Source organism: Camelus bactrianus, chromosome 9 (assembly GCF_048773025.1).
Source record: "Camelus bactrianus isolate YW-2024 breed Bactrian camel chromosome 9, ASM4877302v1, whole genome shotgun sequence".
NCBI classification, from domain to species: domain Eukaryota; kingdom Metazoa; phylum Chordata; class Mammalia; order Artiodactyla; family Camelidae; genus Camelus; species Camelus bactrianus.
The window spans coordinates 42,639,828-42,667,054 of NC_133547.1; the positions used below are offsets into that span (position 1 = coordinate 42,639,828).

General features: G+C 46.1%; 1 protein-coding gene across 2 annotated transcripts; it reads right to left on the bottom strand.

The window, feature by feature from the left end:
* Positions 1 to 25,498, bottom strand: LOC141578632 (NBPF family member NBPF4-like). 2 transcript variants are annotated; one of them, XM_074370195.1, is made up of 15 exons: positions 24,946 to 25,498; positions 24,633 to 24,843; positions 22,520 to 22,649; positions 21,643 to 21,857; positions 20,528 to 20,579; positions 19,449 to 19,660; positions 14,269 to 14,320; positions 13,252 to 13,466; positions 10,755 to 10,806; positions 9,763 to 9,983; positions 8,744 to 8,795; positions 7,673 to 7,863; positions 5,187 to 5,414; positions 3,007 to 3,212; positions 1 to 1,404 (listed from the first exon to the last, which is right to left on the bottom strand). In XM_074370195.1, the coding sequence occupies exons 2-14, from the start codon at positions 24,808 to 24,810 to the stop codon at positions 3,016 to 3,018; spliced, it is 1,995 nt and encodes a 664-aa protein (XP_074226296.1). In that variant the 5' UTR covers positions 24,811 to 24,843; positions 24,946 to 25,498; the 3' UTR covers positions 1 to 1,404; positions 3,007 to 3,015. The 2 variants fall into 2 exon arrangements, with proteins under 2 accessions (XP_074226296.1, XP_074226297.1); XM_074370196.1 differs by having other exon boundaries at positions 9,808 to 9,983; positions 24,946 to 25,496.
* Between the last annotated feature and the right edge of the window lie 1,729 nt (positions 25,499 to 27,227).

Here is a 27,227-nt window from a genome sequence, read left to right on the forward strand (position 1 = left end):
TCACAGTAAAACTCCAAAGAACTTTTAATTAAATGGAAGGGGTAGGATTGACTTTTCCACAGCACAACGCCAGCAGTACAAATGAACAGAATGACTGCACTGGAAAATTTCTGCTTCACAAACACAAATATGGTAATTGACACACATCGGGGATCGATCAGGGATGGCAACAGTTTAGAGAATGACAATCATAGAATAAGATATTTATTCACTCTCAGAGAACTACTCATCAAATCACTGATTCTACACAGAGAAACGTGTGTTCCAATGAACGGATCTCACTGGCTCCTGCCTCCATGAAAAAGTGTTCAATGCTAAGAGGACAAGAGTGGTGACACGCAAAGTGGACGTGCTTACTCTCCAGAGGGGCTGTGCCAGGAAGCACACAGTGTTCAGTAAGTGGCATCATTGGCAGACGGGTTGGCCTGAGTTTAATGATGAGGAACTGGTCAGACAACTGCAGAATGTAGACCTTTGAGCCAGACAACTGACCTGTGTTCTGCACACAAGTCAATGTCACCACCATTAAAGACAACCACAGAAAGGTGAGGAGAGGGTTTGGGTTCAAAAGGACTAAAGAAATATAGCAGCACAATCTCTTTAGTTCTTTGGAACCCAAAACATCTCTTCTCCTTTCTGTCATCTAATTTGTGGAGGCATCGCCTGTTTGAAAAACACAGGCCACTTGTCCTGTTCAGTGGTCTAGATTCTGCAGTTGTCTGATAACTACCTCATGACGAAACTCAAGCGAAACCTTTTCAGCACGGACACTGCATGGTTAATGCCACCTGCACCGAGCACAGCCCATCTGGTGGCAAAGATTGTCCAGGCTGACATGTTGCCTTCTTCCAGCTGCTCCAGATGCCAGTGTGTGCAGGATGGCAATTCACAGAAGCAAGCGTTAAAGTCTCTCACAGCTGTGCATCCATCTAAGCACTGGTCTCCTTAGCACTGGGTCACATTTGGGGACTGATGCCTGGGATTTCTCCCATCAGATCAGTCCTTTGGAGTAAAAATCATGGATTGTGGCTGGTGATTGTGATGTTGATTCTCAGCAAAGCATCCCTGCAGTGTTCAGTTTGGACTTTAACCGGATTTTCTGTTGCAGATAGTTTACATCTAGTGGGAAAGGTAAATTTGATGATGTGGTTTCTTCAAATTGGCAAAATCTTTTCAGAGTACCGAAAATAATGCGTTAACTGTGAAAGAGAGACAGGGGAGAGATGGAGAGACATAGGAGAGATAGAGAGAGGGACAGAGAGAGAGACAGAGGGATCAAATGTGGGTCTTCGTTGGGTTCTGCTGACGGCTGAGCCTGGAGGGATGACCACATGGTGACAAGAGTCAGGAGCAGGCTGGGATCCTCTTGAGAGGAGGGGCTGAAGGGGGAGCCCGAGGCTGGTGCTGAAGGGAAAAGGGAGATCCACGAGTTAGAAGAAATACCTCCTGAAGCAAACGTGCAGACTGTGGTGCAGAATCTAGGGACCCCTGTCCTCACCCCACCTGTGCTTGGGGATACGCCAGCTCAAAGCTGCTGCAGAGTCTTAGCCAGATCCCCCCACTGGTTCCTCAGCAGCCAACTGACTTTTGATTCCCCTTCATCTGGACCGAAGTGATACCTTTCTTACATGTCCCAGGAGGGATGTGCTGAGCATCCCTCATATACATTCAGAAACAGACTGCTGTCTGGAGCAAGGATCCTTGGGACACCCCTATCCTGGTTCCTGATATCCCACCAAATCCATAGTCCATTTAACCCCTACATGCATGTCAGCAGAGCTTTGAAAAATACTGATGCCGAAACCTCACCCCAGAACTTCAGAATCACAGTGTCGAGGGGTTGGGTCAAGCCATTCGTGTTACATAGATCCAAGCTCACCCAGGTTATTCGTGACGGCAGAATTTACAGCCACCCACTAGCCCTGCACTGCCTCACACCATTCTCTTTCCGTCGCTTCATTACTTCCACCATGAACCCCTTTCCCACTGGCCATAAACATTTTCTCACCTTCCTTCGGATAGTCTAGAGTTAATCACTTGCCTTCTGAAATTCCCTTGCCTGAGCCACTGATCTTCTTGTATCCTGTATATCTCCGTCTTCATAAATCTGCCCCAAGTTAATTCACTATGATGCTTTCCTAGACTCCTTGGCCTAAGACTCCAACTCAGTTCATTTTTTTCTGCACTTTACTGAACATGTAGACGGAGTCATGTGAGTAAAAGGAAGAGAGGTCTGAAACCCTAGGCACGTCATTGTCTTTGCATTCTGCAATCACTTGGCCTCTGTCTCTGCTTTAGGTCAACGTCCCTTTAGGTTGCCATCTATTGTCCTCCACCTAATGCCGGCTCCACTGAGGCCCTGGAAGCCCCATGGACATTAACCCAGAGCTGACCACCAGAGGTGAGAAACCTGACCCCAGGCCAGTGCAGCATTCCCACCTAGGCCTGAGGTTCTTATTTAGTTTTTGTAATCAGGGTTCTCATTCCTCAGTTACATCACTTTTTATTCACGTGGAGACGTCGAGGAGTCAATGTTGTCCTAGGTGTGTTCTGCAGAAGCCAACCCATGTGCAGGTGAATCATTAAGACAATGATTCTGGAAGAGGCAGTGGAGTGGAGGGAGGGAGGGCCGGGAAAGAAAGGCAATGAAACCAAGACAGTGTGTGATTTCAGGCAAAGAACCCCGTGTTCAGGGGCCTAAATGATGCTCTTCTGATGAGGAGGACCTCGGGGCCGGGCTTCCCTGTAGCTAGGAGTAGAGGTGAGAAGGAATACCAGGGCAGCAGTGGCAGGAACACAGCAGAGTTCACAGTAGAAACAGCAAATTGGGATGGAAGGGCCTGGCAGGGTGGCAACTCCCATGGAAAACAGAGAAAAGAGCAGACAGAGGGAGGATCAACTGTTAAGTGAACGAACAACAAAAAGGACAAACTAGTGGAGTTTGAGGTATAATCTTAGATGAGGAGCAACAGGGAAGACGTGCATGGAAGGCCTAGATGTGATTACCTCTGTCCCCTACGCTTGAAGGCCAGGGAACCTGCATGCTATTCTCCACTTGCTGCGCAGCAGTTTTCTTCGCAGAATCTTCTGCTTCAGGACACTGGAGGCATTACTGTTGCTAGAGACTTGACGTTCATGCTGGCTGGCAGCTGAGCCCTCGCCCTCCACCTTGGGAGGGATCTTCATTCCGATGGAAGCATCCAAACCCAGCTCTGAAGATAAAACCACAGAAAACAGGATGCATTGTTATTCAGGATATTACAATGACTTCCTCCTCCAGCCAAGAGGAACATCAAGTAAGGAACGTGTCCAGGAACAAGAGAGGCCATCTGAACGTCCCTGCCAGGTGAAGCCAGTGGAGACACCTTGGTATTTTTCTCTTTTGTTGACCGTCCCCAAACTGTGCAGTGCTGGTAAGACTGCCAGGAGGCAAACATGTTCTCACTGCCAAAAAACTGTTTTTTAAGAAAAATAGAATTGACGAAAACGGAAAGTTCCTAGGTAGAAAAGACAAGGCAACGCAATCAGGGCAGTCAGAGGTTGTACTATTGGGACAGAAGTGACTGCAGAAAGTAAGCAAAGTCAATGTTGAAAGTAAACTTCAGGAAAGAAAGAACTGGGGAAGTCTGAAACTGGAAATGTTTACAGATGTGTATCAGTATATGCTTCCCATATATTTGTACATACACTATATATAATGTTTATCATACTCAAGCTAAATAAGACCTGGAAGCTGTGATAAAAATACAACACTCACGTGTGTGTGTGTACAAGGGAAGCAATGGATGATGGCGTTGAGATATTGAATGGATCATTCTAACAGCCTCCGATGAGTTGAAATTGAAAAAGGAAAAATAAACATCAGAAGGATAAGCGAGGGAAGCTCTGGTGGTAACATGAACGATTAGATCCGGGGGATTATGAGAATAAAGGGCATTAAAACTAGCGTTTGCAGCAAAATCTGTCGTGATGCCTGGATTCAGACTCAGGCCTCTGGGGTAAGTGTGCAGGAGAGAGAGTGACTGAGCCAGTGGGGCTGAGTCCTGGCCCAGAATGTGGGAAGCCAAGGTCAAGAAAAAGAGACTAGAGGGAAGGCAAGACAATGAAATCCCACAAGGGCTAATGGCACTTGTCAGGGCCACGCATCCCTAACACCCACTGAGCACTTCCCATGAGCTCTCTGCATGGTGGCCAGTGGTGCCCCTTCTTCTCTCACCTCCACTCTCCTCATTTCTCAGATGAGGCCACCGCCTGACAGATGAGCACCAGGCGGCCCCAGTCTCCGGGTGGAGATACTAAGAGGAGTAGAGGGTAAGGATGAATACGTCCCAGATGAAATGCATGTGAGGGTATGAAAGCTCATTGAAGAAAATCAGAGAAGAGTCGGATCATGATAAGAAAACCGAGGACATGGCCATGGAGATGAGTGGAGAGGAGAAATTAAATGGAGCATCATAGAAGAAACTGAGTGGCTCACCTTATCTATGAAGGTGGTTCTTTATTTTAAATAAAGGGCTAAAAACAGAAAAATTACCTCCGTGTGAAAAGTCAACAGACGATTGAAGTGTGTGGGCAGTTTTCACATTGCTACTAAACATTACTAATGCACTGTTACTGAGAGCACGTGACAGGGGAAAACCGGCTTGAGGATGGGCGATGAGAAGAGAACTCTGGCAAACGTGCCATTCTGAGAAAGCAAGGGGAGACGGAGTCTAGAGAAAGTGGAGACCATCAAAAGTCCTGCACTTCAGCTGAGACAATGCACGTGCAATCATTGTGTAAGTGTTACATCACCAGCAGGATACACGGGTAGACATCACACAGTCACAGGTGTGCTGACGCAGGTTTTACCGAATCACGGACCCTGGGAGCTATGTTTCTTAACACTCCCAACGACCACGGAAGGTAGATTTAACTTCCCGGTGGTCAGATAAGGGAAATGACAAGGGAATACCTCACAAGATAAATAACTTGGTCCCGTTAAAGAACCAGGAATTTGCAAACCCAGGACCTGGGGCAGAGCTGGCCCTAAATCTGCGGCTCCTGCTCACTTCCCTCTGTTAGAGCGTTGGGGATTTTCCGTGGACCTGAAAGGAGCATGGCAGAGGCCTCACTGTCTCCTCCACCCCAGCTCTGGCACGACCAGCTCATGGACTAGAGCTTCCTACACCCCTTTTCTTACTTACCTTGCAGGGGCAGCCCTTGGTCTCCAAACTCAGTGTTGGCTGTGAAGCCCCACACGGTGGAGGGAAGGCCGAGCCTGGCGTTGCCGTCACCACAGTCAAACTGCTGGTCCCGCTGCAGCTGCAGGTGATGGGTCACCTGGGTGCTTGTCTGCAGTTGTGCTTGTGAAGCTTCCATCTCTGACCCTTGGAAACTCAAAGGCCCTTGGGGACGGTCCTCCCAGGAGTCACCTGAAAGCAGAGGACAGTTCAGTAGGACCAATCCAACTTTCCGTTTGTCAACCCCTCCCACAACATCCATTTCTGCTGTTCCTGCCTATCAGGGAAACCACCCAATCAGCCAGACAACAGAGGCAGACATCATGGACATGACGGAGATGTCATTTTGAAGGCTGTGCCTGGGGACGCTGAGATGGCAGGTGCCTGGCAGGAACGTCGCTGAGATCAAAAATCACCCACTTGGGTCCAGAGGGTACTGGATGGCAGCTGAGGTCACGACCATGACTCAGTTATTAGCGACCTTTCCTTGTAGCCTAGAGACAAGATTCTGGCCAGGCCTCAGGGAAGGGAGGACGAGGAATTGTTGATGTCTAATTAGAATAAAGAAATAACAAGAGAAGTGGGGCCCAAAGGCTGCAAATTCCACTAGAAATGGGACTTGGGGACTATAGCACATGGACCAAGTAATGAGAACTCTTCCCACTTCTGGAGCCTTTTCAACTCCATTCCCCGTGTGTTTTGACGACTCGTCCACCCACCACACAGGGATACGTCCCATGACTACGTGTGTCCTGGGTGGGCTGGTGGGTACTGGCACCTGTAAGTAGTGTAGCTGAGGTCTGAGGGCCTTACTGGAAGCTCAGTGTCCAGAAGTGCTACAGAATCAGGACGTCTGGTTCTTCAGGGAGATGACACAGTGCACATTCCTTGTATTACACCCCCCTCCAGGGGCACCAGGCACTGCTCCTAATCACACATGTTTACAATTCTACTGTGAAGTGAGTTCATATTCTCAGAGAGTGGGCTAACCAAAGAGCTCAAGTAGCTCATCCAGTCCAGGTCAGGCTCAGGTGGGGTCACGGCCCACGGGGCCTGCTGCACATTGCTGTGGGGCTCCCCCCTCACTACCCCGTGGAGACCCTCCTGCTCAACAAACTTTGTTGAACTGTTTCTTAAACGTGTCTCTCCTGTGTCTGTTACCACGTTGTCTTCCACAGAGAGCACTCTGTCTGAGTCTCATCAGTGATTCATCCGACCTCCTTCTAACGGCTTCCTCTGATCCTGTCTCTCCACACTATCAGCGGTCTCACCAGTCTTACTCAGCTTGGGGAAACTTGTCCTCCTCAACTTCCCTACATGAACTCAAATCCTCACCTTGCCTTGACACTCCTGCTCCCTCCGGCCCCTCTTTCTTCAGCACCATCACTTCCCACAACCCCCTTGAACAAATCCTCCCTGGACGCAGGCTGCCCCTCCTGACCCCAGGCCTGCACCTGCGCCTTGTAGAGCTTCCCGGGCTTTTTCCCTAAGCACTGCTCTCTGCCTCGTGTGCCCTTCCCATTTCCTCCAGGCAGAGTTTCTTCATCATTAATCACTGCATTAGGATTCCTAATGAGATTTATTGATAATTCACATGGTCTGAAGGGTAACACCTCTTAAATTAAAAACTTTAATGTGTGAAACAATGCTCAAAACCAGTAAACCCACCCTCAAATGCTATTTTGAATCACAGACTTAAATTATTTTAAAATATCACATCTTAATTTCATCATTTAGTTTCATCTCTCTTTTCCCAACTAATGGCTTTTATTAAACTATGCTCAATATTCTCTGCATTTGCATGGGAAAAGGCAAAACAGTTTATCAAACATCACAAGGAATGCCCAATAGCATTACTTAGGAAAGTAGGGAAAAGCCTCCAATGAAATCTGAAGTTGTCCTTAAAGATCAAGTGCTTGTGCTGTGCCTACAGCACTTCTCCCCGGTCAGGGCGGATGGGGCGAAAGAGCAGGTCTCCTGCGGCCCCACTGCCGGAGTCACAGCCGTCCACACTGTTCACAGGCCATGATCAGAGCCCACAAATAGGATGGACCCGAGCATCATTGATGTGTCCCATTCATTCACCTCAGCCCATCCGTGTGGGGGAGGTTGGCCTCTCCTGCCCATGCTGAATGATGGCCTGGCAGGGCCGGGCCACATCCCACACATCTCACTTCCCCTCTCTAGCCTGACTTAATACCAACAGCCTCCACTGGTGCGGGCGGTCCAGGTGACGCAGGGCGTCCTGGGACGAGGAGAAAGGAAAGTTGTCTTACCCACATGATGCCTTTCGCAAAGTAAATCCCACAGCCTGATTCAAAAGAACACAAGTCTCAGGGCCTGTTTACAGAAATCACTCTCGTAGTGTATACAGGTCATTGGCTACAAAGTCTGTGAGGATAACTGGGGACCCACTAGGAGCCGTGTGCTCTATTCGAGGGAGTACTCACCATGTACAGCAAGCGCTGAGAAGACTCCCTGTTGGTCCCAAGGGAATGAGGCACCTCTGTCAGGCCTACAGGAGTCTGACAGGTCATGGCCAACAGAACTGGTCAAATAACATTCATCCAGTGAGTCCTGTGGGCCTTCATTCTCTTCTACCACCGGCTGCTCACTACTGAGCCTTCTGGGGTCAGGTGCACTGAGGATTAAACAAAACGGATGAGAGAACACAGGGTCCTAGCTGGGTTTGATGGGAGTGTTAAGGGACTGGTCGCAGAAAACAAATGGAAATTCTCCACAAAGCGAGATATAACAATCCTCCTCCATCTGGGGCCAGAGTGTGCTTACAATGGGAATAGGAGACAGACAGAGCAGGAGGTGGTCCCAGCACTGACCAGAAAAAGAGCTCAGGATGAAGGAGACTGAACTACCTCAGTACACAGTAGTCAGAAGACACACACTCAGAAACTACAAGGGAGGCTTCAACTCTTGCATGAGTTTTGTTGAAATTTACATGCAACAGCTGAGGGAACAAGACTCTGGCAGCATAATCCTGTGTCACCACTGAGATGTGATATGAATTTTGGTTTTCTAAGTACTTTTCTTGTTATGAAATACTTGTCAGTGGTAAGAACAAAGAGTGAAAGGCAGAAATGCATCTTATGCTGCTTTTAATAAAAACAGAGAAGGAGAGTCCGAGAAATCCTGGACTGATTAGCACCCCTGCATCAACTGAATGCACTTACTCCATTTGAGAGAGATTATCAAAGGGGCTTATAAACGTACAGTTAACATAGACAGCATTGTTAAAGGGACACATTGTGGTTGTCTGAATGGAAGAGTTAGGCATATTTAGCAGTTTCTCATTTCCCTGGATCTGACCTCACCATACATCAACATTAAATTAAGAGCCATGATTCTTCATTATGCTGTAGAGCAGAAATTGACAGAACATTGTAAACTGACTATACTTTGAAATAAATAAATAAAGAGATGATAGATAGACAGACAGATAGATAGATAGACAGACAGACAGATAGCAGAAAGAAAACAAAAGACCCCTGAGGCTTCAGAATTACCTGGGACATATTTGGTCTTGTTCCTCTTCTTCCTCAAGAACAGTATGATTTTCTATGGATTAATTCAGACAGGGCAAGAAACATTAAGCAGATCCCCCTACATATGTCAATAGTTAGGTATCCAATACTATCACGGGGAAAAAAGTATCACCAGTGGCACAGGAGGATAACGTAAGAATATTCCAGGAGGCCTCAGGCTGCGCCTTCTGGACCTGCCTGGGTTCGCTTTCTTGACCCCTGGGCAGTATCTCCTCACCACAATCACCTTTTCCAGGTCTGAGTCAGAAGTGAAATGTATCTTTTCCCCACATAGTCTGTGGAATAGCCCATCTGCATTCTAAAAAGAATACTGTAATATTCAGCCTTCCCTCACCGTATGCTGGCTGCTTTAGCAGAATTTGTACACTGAAAACAACATAATGGTTGGAATCTACAAACCCTAGCATGAAAATGAGCTTTGTGCTAAACAGAAACATCAGCCCTTCATGGAGTGGGGAAATGCTGGGGTCAGCCGCACTTCATGGAAAGATACATGCAAGGTGATAGTAGGGATGTTTGTGTCCTGGTGTTCAGGTGGCTCCTCCACTTAGAGGAGACGGACACTGGGGATGACAGCAGTGACCCCAGGGAAACAACAAATCCAGAGGTGTAGTTAACACTGTCAACATCTTTTGAAGGAAAGAAATTCCAGGGATATTTTAGGGGTATGAACATGAGAACCTTATAAGTAAAAACGACATTTGATGGGAATCATAAAAAAAGACACCTCTGTACAACTGCACAGAGGTGAGTGACATTGTCACACTTGTCTTCGGTTCAGTGACCTATCTTGGGACCCAACACACAGGCTTCACCTTGGATGAGGAAGAGAGCACCGTTCCCTAACCCGCATGATGTCTGTGCTTAAAACTCAATTCTAGGACCTAAACCTTCTCGATATAAATATACAGAGTCTGCCCACATGGCTGTCATATCTCAGCACCGCCAGAGGTGTGAAGCGCAAAAGACACCAGCTCTACCTGGCAGTGCAGTTGGAGGTTTATCACATCGATAAGAGTACTCACTGGTGACATCCCGAGCATAAGAGAGTTCCAATCCCTCAAATGAGTAGATGGCGGTGCTCCTATAAGGCCAGAAGGAGTCTGACAGGTCAGGAAGAGCTGAGTAAGTCAAATAGTACTCCTCCACTGAGTGCCGTGGGATGTCATCCTCTACCATCTGCGGCAGCTCCGTGCTGAGCCTGGCGGGTAGGGAGACCGAAGATTAACCTAATAGCAATCAGAAATCTAGAGTCCTATCTGCTTTAGATGAACCGTTTAAGGGAGTGGTGAAGGAAGCCAAAGGGTGATCTTTTAAGCAGAAAAAACTGACTGTTTTGGTGAGACAGAGTGTGTGTCTTTGAGGAGCAGGAGACAGAAAGGAGAGGGGGTGCTTAGTGCTCTGGCCAAATAACAGCTGATGAAGAAAGAGACTGATTATCTCTAAACTGCAGAGTCATGACCCCTAACATAGACTCATGTAAGAGTGGTTTTCACCCTTTCATTTAAGTTCCACTGACTGCTACATGGAGATTAAGTGTATACTATTAGGGGCACCCTAGTGCCCCAGAGATCTCATGCCGCTAAGGCCTCTTTCTCTCTTTATTGTGGCATGATATAATTATATCACTGTTTGTGTCCACTTCTTGCTATGAAACACATGCCAACAAGCTAACACAAAACAGGCTGAAACCAGATTTGCATCTCACTCTGTAAATGACACCAGAGAGAGCAAATGAGTGCACAAAAATCACTGTATCGTAGATCACTTGTTCAACTGAATTGGGTATACACTTGAGAAGTTAATGAGAAATAGGAAACAATATATGTATCCAAATGAAAGCAGAAAACATTACAAAAAAGATAATTCCTGGTTGGCAAAGTGGATCATACGCTTGTATTCCTGCTGTTTCCTGGATTAGGGGACTGCAGAAGTCACATTTCATCAACAGCGCACAAATATTCAAAATTACCTGCAGATAGTTGGCTCTACTCCTTTCACCCCATCTTGATCATTTTGGTTTTCTGTAAATGAATTAACAGGACAGTTACACTGGGCAAAACTCATTTACGTATGATCAAAACCATGCCAAAATTAGCACTTTGGCAATGTGTGCAATGTGGTAACAGGGTACTGTGGGAGAAATCTTCCAGGAGGCCCTAGATAGAACCTCATAAGAAGGCACTGGATTTGCTTCTTGAGCCCCTAGATATGTCTCCTTAATATGACAGGATGTCCCCACACTATGTCCTGAGTCTAGGCAAACAGTAACCTCATCCTTTTACCCACAGATCCTGAGGGACTGCCGAGCTACCTCCTAGAAGGCTGCAGTAATATTCAGGATTTTTCAATCTGAAATGCTGTCTCTTATTGGGGTAGATGCATTCTCCATTGACATTAGACTGATGAGCAGAATCTAAACATAGTCTAAACACTCTTCCGTGCCAGCAAGAAAGAGTGGGCATTTATAAGGCTGGGTGTTCCAGGACCCTACCTTGCTTCAGAGAACACACCAAAGATGGCAGTGGTGCTTCTGTTCTGGTTTCAGAAGCCTCTGCATAAGATAAGACAAATGGAAGGGACAGACTTGGGTTGACAGAAACAACCAAAGGAGTAATATCTCCAAAGACATAAAGTAAACTGCCAACAGCCTCAGACAAGTATAGAATCTCAGGGATATTGCTTAGGAATGAAAATTAGAGCATTAAAAGCAAGATAAGAGATTCATTCAAAATTAGGAGACAGGAAAGTTACTTCCTATGACACAATTAGAGAGCTATATGGGAGTCTGGCAGGACCGTGATGGATCCAGTGATTTGCCAGTGCGACAAACATGACTAGGAGTTGAGCCAACTTCACGAACTCAGGGAATGTGTTACTTTAAAGGAAATTGTATGGAACAGAATAGAGAGCCCAGAAGTAAACCCGTAGAATTACAGTCACTTCATCTTCAACAAAGAAGGCAAGAACACACAATGGAGAAAAGACAGTCTCTTCAGCAAGTGGTGTTGGGGAACCTGGACAGCCACACAGACATCAATGAAGTGAGGACACTCCATCACACTATAAACAAAAATAAACTCACAATGGCTTAATCACTTAGATATATGACAAGACACGATAAACCTTCGAGAAGAAAACATAGGTGAAACATTTTTGACATAAATCTTAGCAATGTTCTCCTGGGGCAGTCTACTCAGGCAATAGAAATAAAAGCAAAAATTAACAAATGGGATGTAATTAAACTTATAAGCTTTTACACAGCAAAGGGAACCATAAGCGGAAAAAAAACAACAACCTACAGAATGGGAGAAAGTATTTGCAAATGATGCAGCTGACAAAGGTTTCATTTCCACACTATAGAAACAGCACATATAGCTTGATAACAGAAACAACAAAAAACCAAACATGGGCACACGAACTAAAAAGAAACTCTTCACGGAAGGCATACAAATGGCCAATAGGTACATGAAAAAATGCTGAATACTGCTAATTACCAGAGAAATGCAAATCAAAAGTACAGTGAGGTATCACCTCACATCAGTCAGAACGGGCTTTATTAAAAGTTCATAAACCCTAAATGCTGGAAAGGGTGTGGAGAAAAGGGAACCCTCCTACACTCTTGCTGGGCATGTAGTTTGGTGCAGACATTACAGACAACAGTATGGATATTCCTCAAAAAACGAAAAAGAGACTTACCATATGATCCAGGAATCTCACTCCTGGGCATACATCCAGAGGGAAGTCTAATTTGAAAAGACACACGCACCCCGATGTTAATAGCAGCACTGTATACAATAGCCAAGACATGGAAACAACCTTAATGTCCATCAACAGATGACTGGATAAAGAAACTGGTGTATTTATACAATGGAATACTACTCAGCCATAGAAAAGAATAAAATAGTGCCATTTGCAGCAACAAGGATGAATCTGGACATGGTCATTCTAAGTGAAGTAAGCCAGAAAGAGAGAGAAAAGGAACACATGATATCACGCACGAGTGGAATCTAAAAAAGAAAGAAGACACTAATGAAGTTATCTACAAAACAGAGAGAAACTCACAGACATAGGAAAGAAATTATGGTTATTGGAGAGAAAGGGGTTGGGAAGGGATAAATTGGGAATTTGAGATGTGCAAATATTAACTATTATGTATATAAAAGAAAAACAACAAATTTCTTCTATATAGGACTGGGAACTACATTCAGTATCTTGTAGTAACCGACAATGGAAAAGAATATAAAAAGGAATAAACGTATATAGATGTATGACTGAAATATTATGCTGTAACCCAAAAATTGACACATTGTAAACTGATTATGCCGCAAATAAATAAGTAAATAAGTAATTAAATAAAGGCAATTTTTGGGCCTGATTCAAAACGATATGTACGCATATAGTCTACACATGACAACGAATTCTCCGAGACAAGACAGATTGTGCGGAGCAAAGATCATGCAGACTACCTGGGAAGTCAGTTCCAATTGCATCTGCTTTAACATGCGAGGAACCACAGGCTACCTCCAGAGCACATAGCACTTTCTGTTCAGGAAATGCAAATTTTCCATCACTGCACTTCTCATAGCAGTCAGAACCTTCCTGGTGAATGGAAGGCGCCAAAACACATTCATCCCGGGACTCCTGGAGCACGTCGTCATTCTGAACCTCCAGTAGATCCATGCTGTGCCAGGTGGGAAAGGGATGACAGAAAATTAAACTCAGACGATTAGACACAGAGTCAGTATATTGATGTAAAGCGGAGATACGGTTCACAAAAAGCCAGGGGGCAGTCCCCTTAAAGAGGGAAATAACTATTCTCCTATGGGTCATGCAGAGTGTGGCCACCATGGGGTGGGAGAGGCAGAGAGCAGCAGGTGCTCCGAGCACTGACCATGCAACCAGCAGTTCAAGGGGCACTTGCACTCTCCCTGTGTGCTCCAGGCATGACACCCAGCAAACACAGACGACTAAAATCTTGGCTCCCACTTTATGCATACTTTGCGTTAAACAATACAGGCAGTGCCCAAGCAAATACAGCTTTTGGAGGAATTACAGACATGCAACTTCTAACTTCAAGGAGTATTATCTCAATATTTTGATATAATTTGGATTTTGATGTTTTTTGTTTGTTTGTTTTCTTCACTTGCCGTCAAATACTCATCACCATACTGACAGCAAACAGGCAAAAGCAGATGTGCATCTCACCCTGCTTTTACGCACGGAGGGCAGAACAGCTGACTACAGGGACCCCCAAGTCTGGCTAGTGCTCCTTGGTCAACTCACTGTCCATCACTCAACTTGAGAGATTGTGAAATTCAGACACACACAACTGACACAATGGAAAGAAACAACATTTTTCAGGTGCCTAGTTGGCTGTTGAGTGAATGGATGCAAGACTCATGTTCAGCACGTTCTCTTTTCCCACATCTGAGGTCTTCTGGTGTCACCATGGACATTAACAGCCCGGAAATCTTCAGAATTACCTGGGGGACACTGCCTCTTGTCCAGCTGCTTCGTCACACTCATTCTGATTTTCTGGTAAGAAATTCAGAGACAGCAGGTCAGAATAAACAAGTCATACCTCACACACACCAACTCGCTGAACACAGGTACCACAAGGACATTAATCTTCTCAGGGCAACAACAGAATATTTTACGAATGGTATTTCAGGACACTGAAGTCTTCTGAGAATTAGACAGGACTGCTTCCAAGTGCTTGGGGGAAATTCTCTGGCTGATCTGGTTAAGCTTTCTCCCAATACCCCATCGGCTGAGTCTGTAGATTTCATACTTTATTTTCCCTCAAAGTCCTAGGAATCAGCTGAGTTTCTGTCTACAATTCTTTCTACAATAATGGTTCATCCCATCAGATAATGTGCTTGCTGATATTACGGAGACATTTCTATCTGAGGGAGGATGAATTCTACCGACCTTCAAATTAAAGAGAAAATTTGGGGCTACACAGAAACAATGGGCATTCAAGGCTGGAGGAACTGCCAGAGCCCAGCCGTACTTCATGGGAACATCCAAGCAAGGTAAAGGGACACTTGGTTCTTTCCTGGTTTTCAGATTCCAACTTCGCTAAGAGAAGCCAACATGAGGAAGATGAAGACTCGGGCTGAGATCTCTGACACCAGAGACACCACTACACCTAACATATAGGCAAGGCTACCAGTCTGTTTGGACAGGCCAAGGAAGGCCAGGGACATTGTCCAAAAAGAACAATTCAATCGTTGTAGCTTGCAAGAAACATTTGACCCAAACGTCTGACAGACACTTCCTGTGGATGATGAGCGAAGGTGGGTGACAGTTACTCACAGCTGATTTGGGTCCCATGGCCTAACTTGGGGTCCAGTGAGTCAGATACAAGGACTGAGCCTCGAAAAGGACCAAGGCTCCCTGGCCAGAATGATGACTGTCTTTCATATCCATCCTTTTCTCTGGGTTAAACCAATATATGTCACTAGGGTCGACATTCAGGGGAGACTTTCTTCATTGTAGACAGTGTGTGGGGAAGAAAAATAGAAAGGCTACCTGGGAGGTCAGCTGGAATTTCATCTTCTACAACATGGGAGCAAGCACCAGCTACATCTGGAGCATGGCCGACTTTCTCTTCATCAAATGCCAAGTGGCCTTCACTGTCTAGCCGGTTGTAGTCAGGTCCTTCTTGGAGAACTGAAGCATTCAAAACACATTCGTCCTGGGACTCCTGGAGCACTTCCTCCTTCTCAAATGCCTCGAGCTCCATGCTGTGCCAGGTGGGAAATTGATGACAGGAAAGTAAACTAAGAGGATCAGACACCAAGCTGTCCTAGCTGGTTCTGATAGGGGGGCCATAGGGAATGGACACAGAAAGCCAGGGGCAGTCCCCTTAAAGAGGGAAATAACTATCCTCCTATGTGTCAAGCAGAGTGTGGCCACCACGGGGTCGAACAGGGAGAGAGCGGCAGGTGCTCCGAGCACTGGCCATGCAAGCAGCTGTTCAAGAAGCAATTGGACTCTCTCTGTGTGCTCCAGGTATGATGCCCAGCAATCACACTGGACTAAAATCTTGGCTCCCACTATTTGCATACATTGCATTGAACTATACAGGCAGTGTCTAAGCAAAAAGAGCTTTTGGAGAAATTACAGACACATAACTTCTAACTTCAAGGAGAATTATCTCAATATTTTGATATAATTTTGATTTTTTTCCTGCTTTCTTCACTTGCAGTCAAATATTCATAACCATACTGACACCAAACAGGCACAAAGCAGATGTGCATCTCACCCTGCTTTTATGCACAGAGGGGACAGCAGCTGACTAGAGGGACCCCCAAGTTTGGCTAGTTCACCTCGGTCAAATCACTGTCCATGACTCAACTTGAGACATTCAGAAATTCAGACACACACAACTGACACAATGGAAAGAAACAACATTTTTCAAGTGCCTAGTTGGCTGTTGAGTGAATGGATGCAAGAGTCATATTCAGCACGTTGTCTTTTCCCTGGATCTGAGTTCTTCTGGGGTCACCACTGACATTAACAGCCCAGAAATCTTCAGAATTACCTGGGGGACACTGGCTCTTGTCCAGCTGCTTCGTCACACTCATTCTGATTTTCTGGTAAGAAATTTGAGACAGCAGGTCACAATAAACAATTCACCCTCCCACAGGCCAACTCAGTGAACACAGGTAACATAGAAATGTTAATCTTCTCAGGGCAACAATAGAATATGCTATGAAAGGTATTTCAGGAAGCTGAAGTCTTAGGAGAATTAGGCAGGACTGCTTCTGAATGCTTGGGGGAACTTCTCTGGCTGATTTGGATGAGATTTCACCTAATATCCCATCTGCTGAGTCTTTCGAGTTAATAGTATATTTTCCCAAAAGGTCCTAAAAATCAGCTGAGGTGCTTCTAGAAGTCTTTCTACAATATTGATTCGTCCCATCAGATAATGTGGTTGCTGATGCTATGGAGGAATTTCTGCTTGAGACTAGATGAACGCTACCGACATTCATATCGAGGAGACGATTTGGGGCTACACAAAAACAATGGGCATTCAAGGCTGGAGGGACTGCCAGAGCTCACCCTTACTTCATGGGGACATCCAAGCAAGGTAAAGGGACACTTGGTTCTTTCCTGGTTTTCAGATTCCAACTTAGCTAAGAGAAGCCAACATGAGGAAGATGAAACTCGGGCTGAGATCACTGACACCAGAGACACCACTTCACCTAACATATAGGCAAGGCTACCAGTCTGTTTGGACAGGCCAAGGAAGGCCAGGGACATTGTCCAAAAAGAACAATTCGATCGTTGTAGCTTGCAAGAAACATTTGACCCAAACGTCTGACAGACACTTCCTGTGGATGATCAGCGAAGGTGGGTGACAGTTAGTCACAGCTGATTTGGGTCCCATGGCCTAACTTTGGGTCTAGCGAGTCAGATACAAGGACTGAGCCTCGAAAAGGACCAAGGCTCCCTGGCCAAAATGATGACTGTCTTTCATATCCATCCTTTTTTCTGGGTCAAACCATTATGTGTCACTAGGGTCGACCTTCAGGGGAGACTTTCTTCATTGTAGACAGTGTGTGGGGAAGAAAAATAGAAAGGCTACCTGGTAGGTCAGCTGGAATTACATCTTCTGCAACATGGGAGCAAGCACCAGCTATAACCGGAGCATGGCCGACTTTCTCTTCATCAAACAGCAAGTGGCCTTCACTGTCTAGCCGGTTGCAGTCAGATCCCTCTTGGAGAACTGAAGGATTCAAAACACATTCATCCTGGGACTCCTGGAGCACTTCCTCCTTCTCAAACGCCTCGAGCTCCATGCTGTGCCAAGTTGGAAAGGGATGACAGAAAATTAAACTAAGTGGATCAGAGACCAAGCTGTCCTAGGTGGTTCTGAGAGGGGAGGCAAAGGGAATGGACACAGAAAGCCAGGGGGCAGTCCCCTTAAAGCGGGAAATAACTATCCTCCTATGTGTCAAGCAGAGTGTGGCCACCATGGGGTAGGAGTGGGAGAGAGCAGCAGGTGCTCCGAGCACTGCCCATGCAAGGAGCTGTTCAAGAAGCACTTTGATTCTCCCTGTGTGCTCCAGGCATGATGCCCAGCAAACAAACAGGACTAAAATCTTGGCTCCCAGTTTTGCATACATTGCATTGAACTATACAGGCGGTGCCCAAGCAAGTAGAGCTCTTGGAGGATTTATAGGCATGTAACTTCTAACTTCAAGGAGTATTATCTCAATATTTTGATACAATTTTGATTTTTTTTTTATGTTTTCTTCACTCGCAGCCAAATACTCATCACCATACTGAGGCCAAACTGGCACAAAACATATGTGCATCTCACCCTGTTTTATCCACAGAGGGGACAGCAGCTGACTACAGGGACCCCCAAGTCTGGCTAGTGCACCTTGGTCAAATCACTGTCCATGACTCAACTTGAGACATTCAGAAATTCAGACACACGCAACTGACACAATGGAAAGAAACAACATTTTTCAAGTGCCTAGTTGGCTGTTGAGTGAATGGATGCAAGAGTCATATTCAGCACGTTGTCTTTTCCCTGGATCTGAGTTCTTCTGGGGTCACCACTGACATTAACAGCCCAGAAATCTTCAGAATTACCTGGGGGACACTGGCTCTTGTCCAGCTGCTTCGTCACACTCATTCTGATTTTCTGGTAAGAAATTTGAGACAGCAGGTCACAATAAACAATTCACCCTCCCACAGGCCAACTCAGTGAACACAGGTAACATAGAAATGTTAATCTTCTCAGGGCAACAATAGAATATGCTATGAAAGGTATTTCAGGAAGCTGAAGTCTTAGGAGAATTAGGCAGGACTGCTTCTGAATGCTTGGGGGAATTCTCTAGCTGATCTGGTTGAGCTCTCTCCTAATATCCCATCTGCTGAGTCTGTCGAATTAATAGTATATTTTCCTAAAAGGTCCTAAAAATCAGCTGAGGTGCTTCTAGAATTCTCTCTACAACATTGGTTCGTCCCATCAGATAATGTGGTTGCTGATGCTACGGAAGAATTTCTGCTTGGGACTAGATGAATGCTACTGACATTCATATCAAGGAGACGATTTGGGGCTACACAGAAACAATGGGCATTCAAGGCTGGAGGGACTGCCAGAGCTCACCCATACTTCATGGAAACATCCAAGCAAGGCAAAGGGACACTTGGTTCTTTCCTGGTTTTCAGATGGCTACTTAGGTAAGATAAGCCAACATCACAAAGATGAAGTCTCGGGCTGAGTTCAGTGAAACCAGAGACACCACCTCACCTAACACAGAGGCAAGGCTACCAGTCTGTTTGGACAGACAAAGAAAGGCCAGGGACATTGTTCAAAAAGAAGAATCAGACCACTGTAGCTTGGAAGACAAATTTGACACAAACTATCTCTGACAGACACTTCCTGTGGATGTCCACCCAAGGTGGGTGACAGGTTCTCAACCCTGATTTCGGTCACGTGGCCTGACTTTGCGTCCAGGGTGACAGATACATGAAGTGGGCCTAGAAAGGGATCAAGGCTCCCTGGTACATACGATATCTGTGTTTCACAATCCATCCTTTTCTCTGGGTTAAACCAATATGTGTCACTAAGGTCGACCTTCGGTGAAGACCTTCTTCAGTCTAGACAGTGTGTGGGGAACAAAACTAGAAAGGATACCTGGGAGGTCAGCTGGAATTGGATCTTCTGCAACATGGGAGCAAGCACCAGCTACATCCGGAGCACGGCTGACTTTCTCTTCATCAAATGGCAAGTTGCCTTCACTGTCTAGCCGGTTGCAGTCAGATCCTTCTTGGAGAACTGAGGGATTCAAAACACATTCATCCTGGGACTCTTGGAGCAACTCCTCCTCCAACTCCTCTTGCTCAATGCTGTTCCAGGTGGGAAAGGAATGACAGAAAATTCAACTATGAGCATCCGTCCCCTTGTTGTCATTACTGATTTTGCTGCAGGGCATAGGAACTATTCATGAAATGCAAACTTATCATTCCTCATAAAGAGGGAAGTAACTATCCTTCTGTATGTGAAGCAGAGTCTGGCTGTCACGGGGTGGGAGAGGGAGAGAGCACTAGTTGTTCGGTGCGCTGCCCACATGACATGTGATGAGAAATGACACCCAAACATCCCAGTGTGGTCCTTTCGTGATCATGAAGCACAAGTGAACTGCCACAGCATGTGCTACTGCCATGTGCCTCTGTCATATGCACTTTAAGTTAATGTAGCCAAGTGAGTATGAGTGTTAAGGTATTGTAGAGCCTCAGAGATATTCTGCCTTCAATTTACGAATAAAATTCCTCTAAAGCCTTTCTCATACTAGTGTCACGTGGCAACTACAGGTTTTTCTAGACACTTCTACTGGTGTTTAATTCTTTGAGTTACTTCTTTACTGATTCCGTTGCTATCTTCCTTCCTAACAAGCACCTAAGAACTGTGTACAAACAGTTCTTTATCTCATCTTGGTGTTCATTTAGGAGAGTATGCATATTCTCTGTGTGTGCAGGGAACCCTAAAGGTGGTACATTACCTTGGGCCATACCTACAAGTGCCACAGAGACAACAGACAGCCAAGTTAAAGGGCCACTTCCCTGTTGGTTGGATTGAAGTCAATCAATGCAATCTGCAGGTTTTCTTTTCTCACATCTGGTACATGAGACTCTCTCGCCCTCATGGGTTCATCTTTCTTCTACCCTCTCCATACTTTACCTACCCATTACCGGCTCCTAAGACTTCATGATTACCTGGGGGTGAGTGTTTCTTCTTCTAGTTCATCTTCCTCATCTTCATGAATTTCTGCAAACAAATTCAGAAATATCCAGTCAGCTTTTCCCCACTTCACCAACTACAATCCTAATGGTTGTATGGCCACGGGGACATAAATCACTATGTATGTGTCAGTGCGGTGCTAAAGTTCTAGTGCACTGTCTTTAAATGATTGGCCTGGTCCACATGTCTGATCCATCATTCAGTGTGACCCCAAACTGCTGGATGGCCATCATGACCCCTCTGCCTGACAAGGGGCAAACATTCAAATGGTCTTCTGTTCCCTATATCACTGTACAAGTGTCCACCTGCCATCTCAACGTCTACAACTCTTTCATCCATCCGGCCACTAATTTCTCCCTAGACACAGGCTCTGCACCCCTTACGGCTCTCCCATACATCCCCTGCTTTGTCTAAGAAGAGAGAAACAACCGTGTCCCACATGCCTCCATCTGACCACATCATGGGACATTCCTAAGGCCTCTGAGTGTTACCAAGGGAAGTTCTCTCCATGGAAAAGGTACAGTGAAACAAAGTTCCCAACACGAGTTCGACAACATTAAGTGCCCAATCCAACCCTACAAAGTGCAGGGCTTCCCTTTTTCTGAGCTGATTCATGAACATTCCCAGATTAGTCACTGCAGTACCATCAACAGATTATTTGACCCATTTTACAGAAGAGGAAACAGACAGTGAAATAGGAAAATCCAATCACTCGCTCACAGTCAGGAAAGACAACACTCAGGCTGGGGTCAGGCCACTTTGATGCAAAGCCCAGGGCTCTTTCTGCTCCCACAAGCTATGCCCAGACACATCTTCCTTTCTGTGCTTTAACCCTGGGGGATGCTGTCTCGCCCCGAAGGCTACCATCCATCAGAGGGGAAGCAGACAGTTGAAACACTGTGACCTCCAGCCTGCGCATTTCTCCTCTGTCCTCCCACTCAGCCAGTCCTGGTCCTGTCAGAGTCCCCAAAATGAAACACGGACACAAGACACTTGTTAAAATCATTCCTAGTGGAGGTGAGGAGTCTCTTATGAGCCAGGAAACTTTGCATGAGAGGCTCAGGGCTATCAGAGCCTGGGGCCACTTTACCTGGGCTGAGCTTGCGGGCAAGGCGCTCTGCCAGCCTGCATCCCTCGGTCAGCTGCTCTCGGAAGCCCTGGCCCGGGTTGTTGTCAAGGTCATTGTGGGTGAGGACGTCCCTGAGTTGTTGAATGAGCAGGATAGAGTCTTCTCTCCCGTCCCATAATTTCTGCCGTAACTGGGTCAGCTCTCGTGCCTGAGAGCAAATTAGGGTATCGTATTCCCTAACATGAGAGAGAAGAAATGATGTTAAAATGCATAGTTCGACGATAGACGATTAGAGGTTTCGAAGGCAATTCTGTGAGAACATCCCCGAGGTGCGAGCCCTCAGAGCAGAATTCTGGCACATATGGGGGACCTTCCTGTGGCAAAGAGGAGAAAAATGGTATAACTGAGGCATCCTCCGTATCAGAGATGCTCCTCTAGGATTCCGTCACATCCCATTCATCTTCTTCTGGAAACTAAATCTCATGTTTTCCTAAGCCTGCTTCATCAAGATGTCCATTGAGTGTCTCACTGAGCCATGCCCATTCCCATATAAAGATCCACATGGGGCATACTGGGCAGTGAATGTCACAAAGTCATACATGGGGTGGACAGGCCCAGCTGGTGAGAAGTGGAAAGAACAGGAGAATAAGAGAGTCAAGGGAGGATGACAAGGTGTAGTCATCCAGGAAGGGACTGTGATTCAGAGGTAAATGAGGTACTGGTTGCACAACATGGTGAAGGTTCCAAAGGCCACTGAGTTGTTCACTGGATTTGAATCTGCTGAGTTTCACGTAATGTGATGAACATTTCTGCACTCTCCTGGCCCAAAGTTGCTCGTGGACCCACTTCAGAGAGGCCTACACCTTCCACCAGCCTCCCTGCACAGAGCCCTCCTTACCTGAACCTCTCCTCAGCTAGCACTGGCTTCTCTGCCAGCTTCTCTGCCAGCTGCTCTGCCAACTTCACCACCCGGAACTGCAGCTTCTCCCCCAGCACGGATTCAATGATGTCCTTGTACTCTTCACACTCTGAGGAAACAGAGATGCTGCCTCAGGGGAAAGCTGCACCCCCTGCTGTGGTCACTGCCTTCAAGGGAGGAGCTAGGGTCCATCCCAAGGGCAGAGGTAACTGCGGTAGCAGGCTGTAGGCAGGGATTTCCACATCTGATTCCTCAGCCTCCCCACTGCGGGGCATTCAGTTCCTCCCCATTTTAGAGCTGGGGAAAGAGAAGCTGCAAGGCACAGAAGGGAACTAGACAGACTAACTGCCATTAGGAAAGGTCAGAAGTCACAGTCCCTGAGACTGACCGTGAATCATGGGCCAGTCTAACAAGACTTGCAACCTCGGAGGTGAAACACTGAGCAGGGGCATGAGGCGGTGGCTTCTTGTGTGGTTGGGGTGGACCCTAGGACTAAGGGACTGATGGTTCCCTTGTGCAGGGATTTCAGTACTGAGGAAGTACCTCAGAGGTTAAAAAAAAAATTCATCTGGATACACTTGTGTGAAATATGTTGCGTTAAACTGTGAGGACCTGAAAGACATGAGCCAAAATACTAGGATGATGTGTGTTAGTAGAAGCAGTAGTACTAGGACCTGCGTTTACAATGTACCAGGCAGTGTTGTAAGAGTTCTAGAACAATTTACTGACTATTTATTCCATCTCAAACATGCAGCAGCACTGGGTGGACAGAGAGGAAAACCGAGGCACAGAAAGACATGCAGCGTGGATGTGCGCCGAGGGAGCCTGGCCCAGAGTCTGTGTTCTTCACCTCTGCACTGTGTGACCTTGACACCAAGGTCCTGGGGGATACCCTTTTCCTTCTTCACCTTCACAACATGGTTCTTAAATTATGTTAGGTTGATAAGGAAAGATGTAAATAAAAGATAGTTTATCCTTTCCCCAAAGTGCACCTCTTCACTTTCTCAAATAGCAGGCTTCACATTTAGTTTCTCTGTTTCAGTCATTTTTCATTAAGTACACCCTAACCATCGGTTTACTGAAAATCAATTGTAAGCAAATGACACATACCCAGAGTTGTCCAGATTCCTCCAATCATCTTGTTGTGTATTTCCCCCGAGTCCTCAGGATTCCATTTGTCACTACACACCCCTCCTACTGAACAGGCAACTGTGCTTCCAAATACCAGGATGACTGTGGGAGCGAAGGGCCTGCCCCACATACCGGCGTGGGTTTTCCTAGCAATGGTGTTCTCTCCCACTTACCCTCATTCTCATTTTCGCCACATGTCTCATGATCCAACTCTCAGGGTCACCTGGATTTCCTGCTGACACACATCACTGAAGTTTCACCAGCACAGGAAGAGACAGATTGGGTGATGCAGATTATCTAATTTCCCCAGAGAACATCCGGAGTCTCCCCACAGGGTGTCGCATGACTTCCTGGGACTCAGGAAGGAGACCCTGCACCCAGGAAACACAGCTTCCCGCTCACCAGGGAGCCCCTGTCTTGATGGCATCATTCATGGAGAGCATGGTTTCCATGAGGAGCTGACTCATCTTTAATTCTTTCAAAGCAGGTACTATCACCTGCTTCCCCCAGAGTGTGCTGTCACCACGTGACCCCAGTGTAACTGGCACAGTACTTTGCCACTGCGACCTCAGGGAAGCTTGTACTGAAGGAAGTCATTAGTCCCAGACGTTTAGCCAACAGTGATGCAGGACCAAATACAATTCAGAAAAGATTCCAATTGACAGGGTTTAGCTTGTTCTAGAGAGATATCAATAGGCATCAATAAGTGGAATGTTAGCTCTAGTCTCACACTACAGCTCACCACACGCCTGGACAATTTGCTCAATGCTTTATGCCTCAGTTTGCCCATCCTCAGTGACTTGAGTGTCAAATAGCTACTTCTGCCTTTCCTGCCTTGTTTGTGGTCAGCATGACACTTATACTGACAAAGGGGTGCAAGATAAAGTGTGGAGAGTTTCAGTTTCTGAGAGGAAAGAAAGTGATCATTCACCAGGTGGTGACCACGACCCTTAGGACTTACTGTATTTCTGCAGCTGGTTGGCCAGGCAGTAGGTAGTAGCTTGGCATACAAGGAATTTCTGGGTGAGATCTCGGAAGTCCTGCTTCTGTTTGGTCAGCTCTAAGTGCAGCTCCTGGTTGATCTCCAGCACTGTAAGTTCTGCCCTCGGACCACACGAAGCGCCAAGAGATCCTGCCATGGTGACGTGCGGCAGAAGAGGTAGAGCCGGGGACTGGGGAGAAGAAACCCAGCATATGATGGATTAAAAACAAGTGAAATCACATAAGTTTAATCAGGATTGAGGCATGAGGAAAAGCAGGAGTATTCAACTTACTGTTGGGAACAACTTGATCACCAGCTCACAACACTTGAGGATCTGGAACCACAAAAACAACGTTCGAGAGCACAGAGCTCAGGGCCACAGGCACTGCCTGCTGCGCAGACTCTAACAGGAGTGATGGAGCGGGGCCCGGAGTGCCAGGTAACCGTCTGCAGTTGCAATAACAGAACTGGACGGTGGGGGTGGCCATGGAATCCTGGGGGCCCCTGTGTTCTAGTTGCCTAGGCCACACTGCTTGGGGTCTCGTGAAGGTTGCCACAATGGGGACACCCCCTCTCCAGCCACTCTTAATGGCTTTCTATACTTGTGCTGATAGCACCAACCTATCTCTTCCCAAAAGTTATCCAAGCATTGCTGTCATTTTCCTTCTCCTGTGTCTATAAAAATACCAAGAGACAAATTGTTTTCTCAAAAGTCTTATTTTCTTAAGGGCTGTCATGAAGTCACACCACCTTCTCTTTAAGTGGTAACAGGCCTTATGGCTTTTTCGCAAGTGAAAGATGTCAGACTTGTAGAATGTCATGGCGTCGTCCTCTTGGTCTTTGCCAGTTTTGTGTAACTCATAAAAACTGTAGGACAAAGAGCAGAATATAATGTTAAGTGAATGAATAATTAATTTATGAAAGTCTTCTCAGTCCTGACTCAATATTCTGTTCACTGCATCCCTGTGTTATTTCAGATCCTTATCTCAATGGGGCAGCTTGCTGGCTCCATAAACTTCTCTCACGCTTGACGTGCCAGTGTTATAAACTCCTCCTCCAGGTGTGGATTACTCTATTTTTGTTTTTCTTAATGTCTCTAAACAGTGTATTTTATAATTGTCACGTATGAATTGTATTCTAGTCCCACGTAATCGTTTTCCAAGCTGTCAAATTGATGAAAACAAATTCTGCACATGTCGTTGAATAGAGACCACGTCTTTGGGAAAGACTTGTCAGCATGATGCTGTTGTTCTATATTCATCCAGTTCACCCACATACTGAACAGACAGGGATGCAGAGCAGTGTTCATGGAACTCTGCTTGATAGCTCTCTTTGAGTTTTCCTCACGCCATTGCCCTGGGCTCCACTCCACAAATAAAACATGGTAAGTTCAAGGTCATGGATCAGGGAGGGTTGATGATCCTTAGTGTTCGTGTGTCCTTGTGCTCAGGGACATAGAAGATTAGCTTGAGAGGAGAGGGGCAGGCAGGCGGGGGAAAGTGAGGTTCTAAAGGAAGTCCTCACTTGCTCAGCATCTGTCCCTTTCTGGGTCTGGTGACACTGAGACTTAGGAGACACTCTGCAGCATCACTCTCTTCACTTTAGCTGCTGGACTAACCTGAATTGAGAGTGCAATGGGTGTTCCCAAGTACCCCTGAGCATTTGTGTCAAGGTTAAAGATGGAGGACTACCTCAGCCACTTAGGAAAGCTTGTCTTCTCCCCGCCCCATGCCATCCTCCCACCACACTGCTTAATGCCGTTGGTGTGTGAGATCCAGCAGAGGCTTTACAGAAATCTATTTTGTGGTGTCTGTGGGGCCGGAAATTCTCTGTGGGAAAAAAAATGTGTCAAATTCCTTCACTTTACCCTGATGAACCCAAAGGCTCACAAAAGGTACCCGGCTTCCTTGAAGCCACAAGTAGCTCCACTCCTGGTACGATGTGCTCTTCTCTCAGGCCCTGACTTTTCTCCAAATAGTCACTGTTGGCTAGAGTCAAACTAGGCTGGTCACTCTATAAAGCGATTGGCAGCACATGGACTAAATATTCAACAGCCATTTTAATCAAATATATTGCCAAAGTATCTTCCAAAATCGCATACTGTCCTTTTATACATACCCATTTGCAACTGCAAAAGCCCAAAGTCATATTTTCCTGATAAGCTGTGGTCATTGTCATCACCTTCATTCACTTTAACCTGTAAACTGAAGGTCTCTGTATTATTACAGTACGTTAGAGGCACAGATGGGCCTACAGCTTGTTTAAGTGCATGAAGAGACTCCTGTGTCTCTGTGGACCAATGGAGTTGAGCAGCACTCTTTCTCCTACATAAGTCATCTCAGATTGTTCTAAGAGAATCCTGATTTTTCTATCCATGGTAACATTTCTCTAAAGAACATATGCTTTCTGGATTGAGTCTTAGTGAGAAAATGCTTCCCATTGCAGTAAGAACTATAAAATAAATCATCAGTCTGAATCCGGGCTTTCCTTCCTGAGCAAACTCTCCTGGGACTTTGAAGGTTTTCAATGAGCTGGTACTTACTTAACAAATGATACAGATAATGATTTTTTCAT